General features: G+C 35.0%; 2 protein-coding genes across 2 annotated transcripts; both read right to left on the reverse strand.

Annotated features, from left to right (window-relative positions):
* Positions 1,643-5,993, reverse strand: LOC104770025 (UTP--glucose-1-phosphate uridylyltransferase 1-like). Its single transcript, XM_010494374.2, has 19 exons — positions 5,790-5,993; positions 5,660-5,707; positions 5,322-5,413; positions 5,086-5,176; positions 4,579-4,639; positions 4,428-4,505; positions 4,292-4,342; positions 4,119-4,192; positions 3,938-4,010; positions 3,765-3,822; positions 3,541-3,653; positions 3,272-3,304; positions 3,054-3,106; positions 2,899-2,974; positions 2,765-2,821; positions 2,589-2,672; positions 2,399-2,497; positions 2,070-2,246; positions 1,643-1,983 (listed from the first exon to the last, which is right to left on the reverse strand). The coding sequence occupies exons 1-19, from the start codon at positions 5,852-5,854 to the stop codon at positions 1,957-1,959; spliced, it is 1,410 nt and encodes a 469-aa protein (XP_010492676.1). The 5' UTR covers positions 5,855-5,993; the 3' UTR covers positions 1,643-1,956.
* LOC104770026 (homeobox-leucine zipper protein HDG9-like) lies at positions 6,776-11,047 on the reverse strand. Its single transcript, XM_010494375.2, has 10 exons — positions 10,926-11,047; positions 10,708-10,825; positions 10,230-10,421; positions 9,616-10,089; positions 9,266-9,364; positions 8,919-9,128; positions 8,553-8,736; positions 8,083-8,351; positions 7,844-7,933; positions 6,776-7,396 (listed from the first exon to the last, which is right to left on the reverse strand). Exons 1-10 carry the CDS (start codon positions 11,045-11,047, stop codon positions 7,028-7,030), a joined length of 2,127 nt encoding a protein of 708 aa, XP_010492677.1. The 3' UTR covers positions 6,776-7,027.

Here is an 11,278-nt window from a genome sequence, read left to right on the forward strand (position 1 = left end):
TTGTTTTTTTTTCTATTTTTCCTTTTTTATTATTATTATAAATGAAGCTACGTTTGTAATCTCAAATTTGTAAACATTTACAAAACATGTTATTCGTTTATTCTCAAAATAATTAAATGTGAATGTAACTTTAATTCATAAACATTTAATTTACAGGACATGTTGTAATCATTTATTGCAAATATATTTATATTAAGATGTATATATCAATGTCGGTGCAACATACTCCCTCTCTCTCACAAAAATTGATATTTTGGGATATATTTTTGTCCCACAAAGATTGATGTTTTGCAAATTTCAAGAAGTAATGATTTAAAATATTAAAATTTTTGAATTGTTATTGGTTTATATTTTCTCTCTCTACCAAAAAGTAATTATAAATTAATTAACAAATAAAAACTAAAATTTTTTTTAATATGTGTGAAAGTCTCAAAACATCAATCTTCATGAAATAGAGGGAGTATTTGTTTGGACGATAAGCATTCAACTAGAATTAAAGTATTAGATTATGACTCGTAGCCCGAATAAATATTGCGTTTAAGGTTTGAAATTCGAAATTTATATTTAAAAAGTAAATGATGCTATTATAGTAGAAAAATACATTTATATATCTTATTATAATCATCCATTGCAAATATTTTTACACTAAGATGTAAAAATCGGTGTCGATGTCCGTGTAACATATTTGTTTGGACAATAAGCATTCAAGGATTGTGATTTGAAAGTGTTGATCATTTGTAAAAATAACCACAAGATACTATTGTTTTCCCATAACTAGAATAGAATTTGTTGGTCAACTGAAATTACCACAGGTGTCCAAGTACATTGAAAAGGTGACTTTGGTTTGAGTAGGAAAAGCATAAAAGATTTACGAATCAATCATTTTAGTGGATTAGAGGAAAGAAATGGTGGGTGGGTCTTACACATAGTTTTGATGGATAGTCCATTTCTGTAAGGCTTTCTTCTACGTGTGTGGTTCATATTATTCTTCGCCAAACATCAATTTTGCCGCTTTTATAGCCGAACGGGATAAAAAAGAAGATAGCAGATATATTCTTATGAAATAGAGGCCTCTGACTTTTTTTTTGACAATCAGTGTGTGAATGTTTCTCTATCTAACAAAGATAAAAAGAGAGAGATATGTGGTGTATAATAAAGCCAGACCGGTGAAACTATTCATGGCCAACCGTATTGATTATGTCTCATCATGACAACAACTTTGTATTTTCTTCCTTTTTGGATTTTGAGCTGTACTGTACAAGTGGTCAAAGTATAGAAACGATTTGGGACATTTGGCGCAATATGGTACAAGCATCGAATGTTGATGGAATGCAAATAAAAAAATAACTAACGGATTAACACTGTTCCAATTTTAGTTTATCGGTTTCATGATTATTATGCATAAATGATTTTACATTCTGCTCATAATTTTATCTTCCTTCTTGTTATACTGTGCTACTGTCCATCTTCTTATACATACTGACCATCATCGATAAATCTATAAGACTATAACAGTCCAACAAATATACATTATAAGATATTACAGAACAGTATGGAAAAAGAAAAAAAAAATGTATACTACTAAATCTTTATTGTAAAATCGTATTTTCCACTATTTCAATTACTTGGAAGCAAAAAAAGATAAGCCACAGAAAAATTGTGATCGCAAGCAAAGATAACTTCAACAGAAAGAGTTCATTTCACCATTATCCAAAAAGACATGAGAAACTTCGCATCAATTAATGAAAGAAAAAAAAGAAAAACAAAAAAATCAATGTAAGGAAATACTAGTAAACTCAAAACGTACTTTGTGGGGCTTAACTGCACAAAAGAAAAAAAACCACTTCTCGTTGTTCTTGTGATCTTTTCACATGTAAAAAGTTTTACCAAAAGTGCTCTCATTTACTAGAGAAGAGGAAGTCAGAAGACGAAGCATCAAAATTCTTTTTAATTTCTTCACAGATCCTTTGGACCATTGATGTCCTGTAAGAACAAAAGACCAAAAGATGAGTCTAGTGAATAGTGATATTTAATTATTACAATCACAGTGACATATAAATAAACGTTACCTTATTCTCGAGCGCGGCATTGTCAGGGATTTCAAGTGTAGTCCCGGAGTTTGCCTTTACTGACACTTTGCCCTTAAGAACAACGCTAGAGCCAAACGAGACATCACCCGAGACCTTAAGGCTATCAAGCTCAACTATACTTGGGATGGACTTGAACCGGCTAAGGAAGCTCGCGACCTGTTTACCAGTTACAACTAGGATGTTAGAATCATTTTGTCTTTGTATATATTTCAAATTAAAGTTACAGGCTCTAGCTTCAGAAGCAGGATTACAATTAGAGTAAGATACTTTATATTAGATATCCTACACAGGGAACTAACGTTCTTTACCTTTTTAAATTCGGGTCCCAATTCAATAGCTGGGTTTGTGGGGTTTGTCCTAGCTTTGTTTCTTGTGACAAAGCCATCGACGAGTGTGTACAGATCCGACTGTGAAAGATGCACTAAGAATTGTTAAGTCTCTGTTTCTCATTTGACGTATTTTTGGGAATTTGAGAAGGGAAGGAGTGGATTGGTTTACCTGAACAAGAAGCAAGTCTGAAGTTGCCTTCACTGGCAAGAACCGTGAGCGAGGTACATTCACACCAATTGCATTATCAAAAAACTGTTTGAAAACGGGCAAATAATGAAGAAAATTAACAGTTCTGTTTATTGTAAATTCTGTTAGTTAAATAAAATATAGAGCGTAATGGATACCCTTATCGCAGCACCAGCTGCAGTTTCCAGTTGAAGAACTTTGACTCCATCAACTTCCTGCCAAGAGTTGAGACAAATTATGCAAAATTGCAATACATCAGATATGTTGCATGACGTGATTGGAAATCTAGTACCTTTGGGTTTGGGATGATCTCCATTTTAAGTGCATCAGCTTCCACAAGCTTTTTGATTGCTTTCAAGTTAACCCAACTGTAATAGTTAACAGTTAGGTGTCCGCATATATACTTGTTATTCTGAACGTTTTAGGGACCGTAGAGCTACTACTTACAGGTTATTTGTGTTGAAAATCTTGAATTTCTCAATTGATTTGAATTCATTTACCTGCACAAAATACGGACAATGTCATTCTTTGCCACACACAAGTAGTTAGGGATAAGCAATTTCGTTTCGTTCTCAGAGAAACACTAATAATTTATGCCATATATATAATGAGCAAGAGAGATCTAGAATATATAGAAGGAAAACAAAGAAGAGGTGTGGACTTACATGTTCATCAGGAACCTGAGCAATCTCCAAAAGCTGAGATACACAAGAAAAATGGAACAGTGAAAAGATTATGAGTTGCGAAAGACAATATGCCTGGATATATTCCAAGATGCCACATATAATAAGAAGAGACATTGCAGAATGAACATACAATTTTTATTTAGTATGTAATATCGCCAACTTTGACTAGTAACTTTCTGATGACATCAGGTTTGAGTAGAAACTTTCTAATAATCATTCAGCGGAAAAGCTACATCCAAAAATTTTACCTGAACTTTTCCTTCATAAGAGATGAGAGTTCCTCCCTTTACATCAGCTAGGGTTTTGGGTGTAACCTCCATACAGTACTCATTTTTGTTCTGGATCAGGTGCTTCAAGATTTCTGACGCAGCATCGAGTCAAGGACAACCACAATTAGTCTCTGGTTGGATATTATTATCCTGAATGGAACTAAAGGAAAGCCATAAAAGAGAAAACTAGGAAGGAGATATACTTAAGTCAACAATAGCGCCCAAGTTGTCTGAGTTGGCTACGAACACATACTCCTTACCCTGAATAGTGAGAAAGTCAGAATCAGAATTAAAATGGTAAATTATTGAAAGACAAAGACAACAAGGATACATTCTGGAAACAAAAATTAACAATAGACTACATCAAAGAAAGAACCTGTGATAAGAAAGCATCAAGCTTGCCACTGTTCATGAGGGACGGGAATACATCGCCGTGACCAGGTGGATACCTTCAAAGATACATCTTTTATTAGTGGTTTAATGTTATAGCAAAGAGAAAGATGTCCAAATGAAAATGTAACCTCAAATGTAAATGCAATATTGATTGGAAAACGTACCATCCATCCTTGTCAGTCTTTCCTTTGCTAGGCCACGGCACAAACTCATCAGCAACAACACGAGGATACTTGCTCTACATAGTTTAAGTCAATATAATTAGTTCCAGGGTTGACCTGGATCGTTCAAATAAACAAGGTTTCTCTTAACTTGTAATGGCATTGACATGAAATACCTGATTAAAAGTGTGAATATCAACATTTGAGTTGGTGTATTTTTCCACAATCTGAACAAGACAAAAATCAATTAGCCTACAAGTAGAAGATAAATGTAGAACTAAAAAGATGTGATCCTCGGTGAAATAGCAGAACCTTTTGTGTGTCATCATGTGTATTGAATGAGTTCATAAGAACCAAAGGAACCTTGCAGCCATACTTGTTGTTGAGATTCTGTAGGAAAGTGCTATGTGAGATAACGTAAAGGCACAAAGATTATAAGAAAATAAAATGGAAAATGACGAACCTCAATCTGGATAACAATCAGGTCAAGAAATGTCAAACCATCACGAACTTCGATAACCGATCTGCACAGAAACAGGAAAAGAAAATGAAACCTATTGTTTGAAAAAAATGTAGCAAATTGCATCAGGGAAATACTTGATACAGAGACCTCAAGAAATTTTACATGAAATCGAAGATGGCTTACACACCAACCCAATCTATAAACATGGAATGTAAGTTCTCATCCCTGAAGAGGGAACTACTATCAAATTCCTGTTATTGTCAAAGCTGACAGATAATTGTTTACTAGCTACACTGGACATCAAGTCTGTTACCGATAGCAATAAATCTTATAGACCAAGAGATATCGAATCTGGAGCCTAGATGGCTAGATCTTCAGGCTTGGAAATGTACTCAGAATTCGATATCATCTTTGTCATCACAAAGAGAGTAGAGACACTAATTCCAAGCACGAATAAACGAAAAATTGAACTGAATACTGATAGTGACACAAGATTAGAGAGCTTACTTTGGACCAGTGCATCCCATTGTCGTTCCCAAACCTCCATTAAGCTTAAGCACAACAAGCTTGTCCAACAAATATTTGGTCTCGGAAGCATCTTCATTATGTTAAAACATAACAAACAAAAAAAATCTTTAATGCTATAGAGAAAATGATCCAACGCAAAACTAGACCACAGAACATCCACCATACAGAAAACAAACTTCAGTAACAGATTCGTAACATTCAAAAAAGAATAATACCTTGAGAGACGTTAGCCATTTTATCATAAGGAACAACAATCTCATCAGTAGGTGTCTGGATCTTGCTCCATTCAATGTGCTGAGCCTCACCGCTTCAAATTCAAATTGAAAGATACAGAGAATTTAGAATCAATTGATAATCTAAATGTAAATCAATCTCCGTCTCTAGATCTGACTCCAGTCTCCAGATCCGATACAATTTTTCAGATATATAACTCAATCGTTTCAAAAAATCAAAACTACATCCATGAACTGCTTTGATCTTTTACCGATTCACGATTCAATCAACACAACATACGAAGATACCAAATTAAGAAGCAGAGGATTCAAAGACGAACCTGAGGTAACGTGAAACGAGGTTGATGAATCCGCTCTTCTCATTGGCACTGAAACAAAAAAAGGAAACAGATCACAGTCTAAACGATGAAGAAGAAGATTACCAGATCCAGAATCGACACCGCTCAATACCTCATCTCAGTAAGTCCATCAACGGCGGATTTGAGCTGCGGGAGCTTCTCGGTTGCGGAGGCCATTGATAAATTTTCCGACGAGAGATTCCGATTCGAGAGAAATTAAAACGCACGAGTGGGAGAGATTGAGATTTGAGATTTGAGATTTGAGGAATGAAGAGTGTTCTCGAATTAAAGCGGAGAGGTATTTATAGTATACGGGAGAGAGTTAGTGAGTGACAATGGATGGTTACCAAAATATATATGTCCGTTGTCTTCTCTATACCACTTTATTATTGTACCGTTCGGTTTAATTGTTTAAACCAAGTGAATCGATTCAATTTAGCCGGTTTTAGTTAGAAAACCGATGAATACCAGTTGTCGATTTATCTCACAAATTAAATAGACCGGAAAAGCATCTTAAATATCACAAACTAGGGCTGGGCATTCGGGTTACCCGTTTGGGTTCGGGTATTACCCGTTCGGGTTCGGGTTAGTGGGTAATGGAAAATAGAACCCATTCGGGTATTTTACTATGTTTGGGTTCAGTTCGGTTCGGGTAGTACCGGGTTCGGGTTGGTTTGGGTTACAATTTTCAGAACCCAATTAGTACCCGAACTACCGGGTACCCGAAAAAATATAATTAAAATTAATAAAATTCAAATAAATTTAGTTAAAGTTTGACTTATGTGACAATATATTTTAGATATTTTGATTATTTTTGATATTTAGGTATAAAACTAAATGAAATATTCAAAATTATAATCATAACTTTAGGGTAATTGCATTATATTAATGATAAATATTATAAATATGTTTATATGTTCGGGTTTATTGGATACCCAAACGGGTATCGGGTATTACCCGACCCTAATCCGAACTCACGGGTATTAGAAAATAGAACCCAATAGGGTTTTATAGGCAAACCCGAACCCAATCCGAACCCGGTTTTTCGGGTCGGGTTCCGGGTTAGGTATTCGGGTACGGTTTTTATGCCCAGGCCTATCACAAACAAACATGCCATGCAATGGCAACAACATTGTCAACATACTAATAAATATTGTTTATATCCAAGGCCCTTGCCTTAGAAATTTTATTGTAATGAGTTTATAACAAACGAAAAAACATGACTCTCTCCTTAGAGAAATCATCGGAGAATACTCTTCTCACTTTATTAATTTGCAAAGGAAAGAAAACTTATAAGAGTTGAGATTTGCGAACTTGCATGTAAGTCACTGATCAGTTACCATCGCTCCATCAGTCGCAGTTAAGCATTCTTTTGATCCTTTGAACTGTGGAGCTGATCACGGTATTGACTGTGGTGGCAGATTCTTCCAGGTTGAAATTAGTACAGTTATCCGGATCACAGACAAGGATCTGGAAGGCCACGGTGAGGAGTGTTGAGCTACCACCGTCGGGATCCTCGGCCGAACTAGGACGGCCGTCGCGGGAGATGATGAAACCGGAAGGGAGGATTGGAATGGCGGAAGGATCGACTTGGCCTGAAATGGCGGCTGCTGCTGTTTTTAGATCCATTGGAGCGTAGACCACCATACCTCCTAATGCATCTATGAAGCCATCTTGTAGTATCATCAGTTTACTATTATTGTCCCCTCCACTTGAAGCCTACATATATAATAATGTTTAATGCAATGCCAAAAGATATCGAAATTGTAATAGACTTCCATGAAACAAAGTTGACCCGTTCCATGGATTTTTTGGTACTTTATAATTAACACCTATATTTAAATGCTGGTTATGATATAAATTTAAATTAAAAAAATTAATATTTTGTTAAAATCATACTCCCTCTGTTTCACAAAGAGTGTCATTCTGGAGTATTTTTTTTTGTTTCACAAAGACTGTCACTTTATATTTCCAATGTGGTTTTTAATATCAAAATTTCTAACTTACCCTTAATCCAAAGTTTTTTCTATTAGATTTAAATAATAAATTGCTCATTAAATAGGGACATATATGTATAATTCAAGTTTTTCTTAATTTGTGTGTAATTGGTCAAAATGACACTCTTTGTGAAACGGAGGGAATAAGATTTTAGTAGGAGCAATGTACCTGGATAAAATTCACATTGTTATTCGTGTCGGTTCCGGTGACAAAACGAGCAGCCTCGGTCACTGAATTTCCATTGCAGAGAACGTCCCACTTTTTTTTACATATACAAGCATATTAGATTTCTTGTTAGTTACCAAAAATTAAAAACAATTAGAATGTGAAAATAACGACATATTATTATTCTTAAGATAAGCTGATTAAAGATAATTAAGAATTCTATAATATAATTATATTCTTGCCTGGTGACGAATGTCCAGATTTCTAAGGAAATCGTATACTTGGGGAGGAGGGAGAGGGAGGCATAAAGATGAACCGGCGCAGAGAATGAGACCGGGCGGTTGACCAGCCTCGTGGTTTAACCGCATGGCAATCGTAACTCCGCTGTTGTTGGTTTCAGACTGTTGCGCGAAATCGAGTTTGTCTTCCATTTTTATCATCCATGCAAAGTCCTTCAACATTCTTTCTCCCAATTTCAAAACGCTCCTCCTGCCTTCTATTGTTTGCACAACTACAAAAGATGAAACCATGTTGAACTCTTATAACAGTAGTTTAAAAACCAATTAAAGTCTTGAAACTAGCTAGCACTTGTTGTCTATATTAAATAGGCATGCATATATAAAACATGTCGATCGAGTTACTTGTTTGTTGTACGAATAATTAATGAGTAAACTAATATTTTGTATTGATCCTGTTGGGTTTTTTTTGGTACCTCCAGCGTAGTCATTGTTGGGGAGGTCGGATATGGAGGAGAGATGCAGCCTCTCACACATCCTCTCAAGAGTAACGGTCCAACGTCGAGCTCCGTAGCCCAAACCGCCGTATAAGAAGAGGTCTCTGTAAAGCCGATGTGGTCGCATTTTATCAGATACTTCCACGTGCTCTATCCACGTCACCTGCCCATTTTCTTTGTTATTTGTTTTGCTTTCAATCACACATATTTTTATGAAAGTCATTGTAGATATATACATACACTAATGACTTCTGTAGATCTCTAGATCAATATGGAGAAATTGAAAAATATGTGAAAAGATTATATCAAAAAAAGAAGAAAAAGAAAGAAGAGAGCTAGAGAGACCTTAGAGCAACGATTGGGCAATGCTTCAATGAGTACACCAGAGGGATGTTTGGTGCAAATCGGAGCCATAGAATTAAATTCAACGTTTGGGAGGTTACAGGACACGTCAGCTATCATCCAGACATTTTCTTCCATTTGTTGGCAACTTCTTAGGATTATAAACTCTCTCGGTGGCACCAATGGAGACAGTATGTGCATTTGCTCATATATCTATTTTATTTTGAGCAAATTGTAGAAAAGTCACTTTTTTTTTTTACGTCCAATTTGTTTTCCTCCAAGTGTTTACGTAAGCCTACGAATTTTAAAAAATAAAAATGTAAAATATCATAAGATTCATAGAGATATACCACTCTCGCCAAGGTTTGTCTTCCGTTGTCCATTGAATCCAACACGTGCATAGTTTTAGCTTCGTTGACAATTGTTGGAAAAAGCCTCGCCCATTTCTCCTGCAATATATTTGTGTTAAAAATGTAATTTTGAGAGGGACATACACATATATTACTGAGACGTATTATAAAGAGAATTAATTTTTCATATTTACAATGTTCTATTAATGCAAGAATTCTAAATTTTCCTAACAAAATTGAACAAATAAGAAGATTATATTGTAGTTTTTGGATAAATAAAGTATTAAGAAAAATAAGAATTCATTTGTTGATGTTAATTAGCTTAAAATAAAATGGCATGAAGTACGTACCGTATCTAAGAACATGTCAACCAAGTTTCTTGCATCCATTTGAACCACCACGACTTCCTTAGAAGACTCAGGACGACCACTAGGGCCCTTGAAATGGCTAATCTTCCCAAAACATTTCTCGTAGTTCGTTGGATCAATGACGAGCCTATTATCAATAGACGACTTCTTCCACAGTTCTTCCATTTGAATGAGATTCATAACCTCTGCCACCGCTTTCGCTGCTGTTTCAAACATCACCAGTTTCTCCATTTGAGATAGCTGATGTGGTTGGTTAAGGCTGATGTTTCCACGAGCATATGGTCCTCTTAATGAGCATGAAGGCTGGGGAAGATGGTTAGAGGATGTTCCATACGAGGCACGACGATTATTGGAGGTCGATCCATAGGTTGACGGACCACGGGGATACGTAAAGGCATCAACGCTAGGCATTGAGTGACCTCCTTGTTGAGCTAGGAAGTTTGAGTATCTTTCAAACTGATATTCATAATTTGATCAACAAAAGTATATATTAGTGACTAAATGTTTTCATTAGTGTTAGAAATTAGAATTCCATATAGCGACAAAGGAACTCATGAAAGTTATATATTTTTTTAAGTATTTGCATAAATACACACCTCTCTTTTGAGAAAAGCATTTTCCGCACGCAGTTTTTGGATATTGCGTTGTTTTTCCTCTCTACCAAAACCACGACCACTACATGGACCGCAAACCACATTTTTTAGTGCGTCTTCCATTGCTTCATTCTCACGTCTCATCCTCATGTTCTCGGCTCTAAGTACTGCGTTGTCTACTCTTTCACTGTGAGACTAGAAAAAAATAATAATTAATCTTAGTGTTTTATAGTTAAAATTTAGGCATATCTCATGCATCAAAAAAAAAAAAAAAAAATCTCATGCATCAATCTAATTTTTGAATATGCAATAACTGTGTAAATTTCTTGTGGTAAACAACAAAAAAATAACAATAATATGTAGAACAATTACAATTATGACTAGTAGATCATCATAAATAGGTAAATTTAAATTAAATCCTCTTGTATTCTATAGTAAACTCTAGTATAAAACAAACAATATGTAAGACCAAACAAATTACCTTGGCTTGGGTTCTTTTGTTTTGAAACCAGAATTTGATTTGTTTTGGTTTCAGATTCAGTTCTTCACCCAATTGACGTCTCTGCAAATCGTCTGGATGAGGACACTCCTTGAAATACCTTCAATCAATTTTTTTTTTAAAAGATTAACTATGAATTAAGAACCTTATTTTTCAAAAAAAAAGTGATATATACTGATAAAATTATATGAAGATCTTACGCTTCGAGCCTTTGAATTTGTTGATTAGTGTGGCGATGGTAATTCCTCCTATCCTGATTGTTGTTGGTGTCCGTAGAAGTACCCCGTTCATCGCTTGAACTGTCATCATGACTAGAATCCATTGTTTGTCTATCCAAATGATAGCTAGAAAAGTATACAAAAGATATGAACAATGTAAAAGCTATATAAATAAAATACAAAGAAAACTATATTAGGTAAACAATGTACAAAAGATTTATTTTGTGGGTCACTAGTTTAAAAAAATTATTTTTGAACAAAGAAATGGAAGCCTCAAAAGGAAACAAAACCATTAATGAAAGAAATCTCAATTACAGATTTTCAACTTTTTGGGG

Source organism: Camelina sativa, chromosome 20 (genome assembly GCF_000633955.1).
Source record: "Camelina sativa cultivar DH55 chromosome 20, Cs, whole genome shotgun sequence".
NCBI classification, from domain to species: Eukaryota; Viridiplantae; Streptophyta; class Magnoliopsida; order Brassicales; family Brassicaceae; genus Camelina; species Camelina sativa.

Bases quoted from the DNA above. Each gene is read 5' to 3' on its own strand.
- LOC104770025 (XM_010494374.2), bottom strand. From the start codon at position 5,854: ATGGCCTCCGCAACCGAGAAGCTCCCGCAGCTCAAATCCGCCGTTGAT. The intron at 4,011-4,118 runs GTACGTTTTCCA...GTATCTTTGAAG, and splicing joins AAGACTGACAAGGATGGATG to GTATCCACCTGGTCACGGCG. The intron at 3,107-3,271 runs GTAAGTCCACAC...TATTTTGTGCAG, and splicing joins CTCAGGTTCCTGATGAACAT to GTAAATGAATTCAAATCAAT.
- LOC104770026 (XM_010494375.2), bottom strand. From the start codon at position 11,047: ATGGATTCTAGTCATGATGACAGTTCAAGCGATGAACGGGGTACTTCT. The intron at 10,826-10,925 runs GTAAGATCTTCA...AATTGATTGAAG, and splicing joins CAAATTCAAAGGCTCGAAGC to GTATTTCAAGGAGTGTCCTC. The intron at 8,352-8,552 runs GTACCAAAAAAA...CATCTTTTGTAG, and splicing joins CAACAATGACTACGCTGGAG to TTGTGCAAACAATAGAAGGC.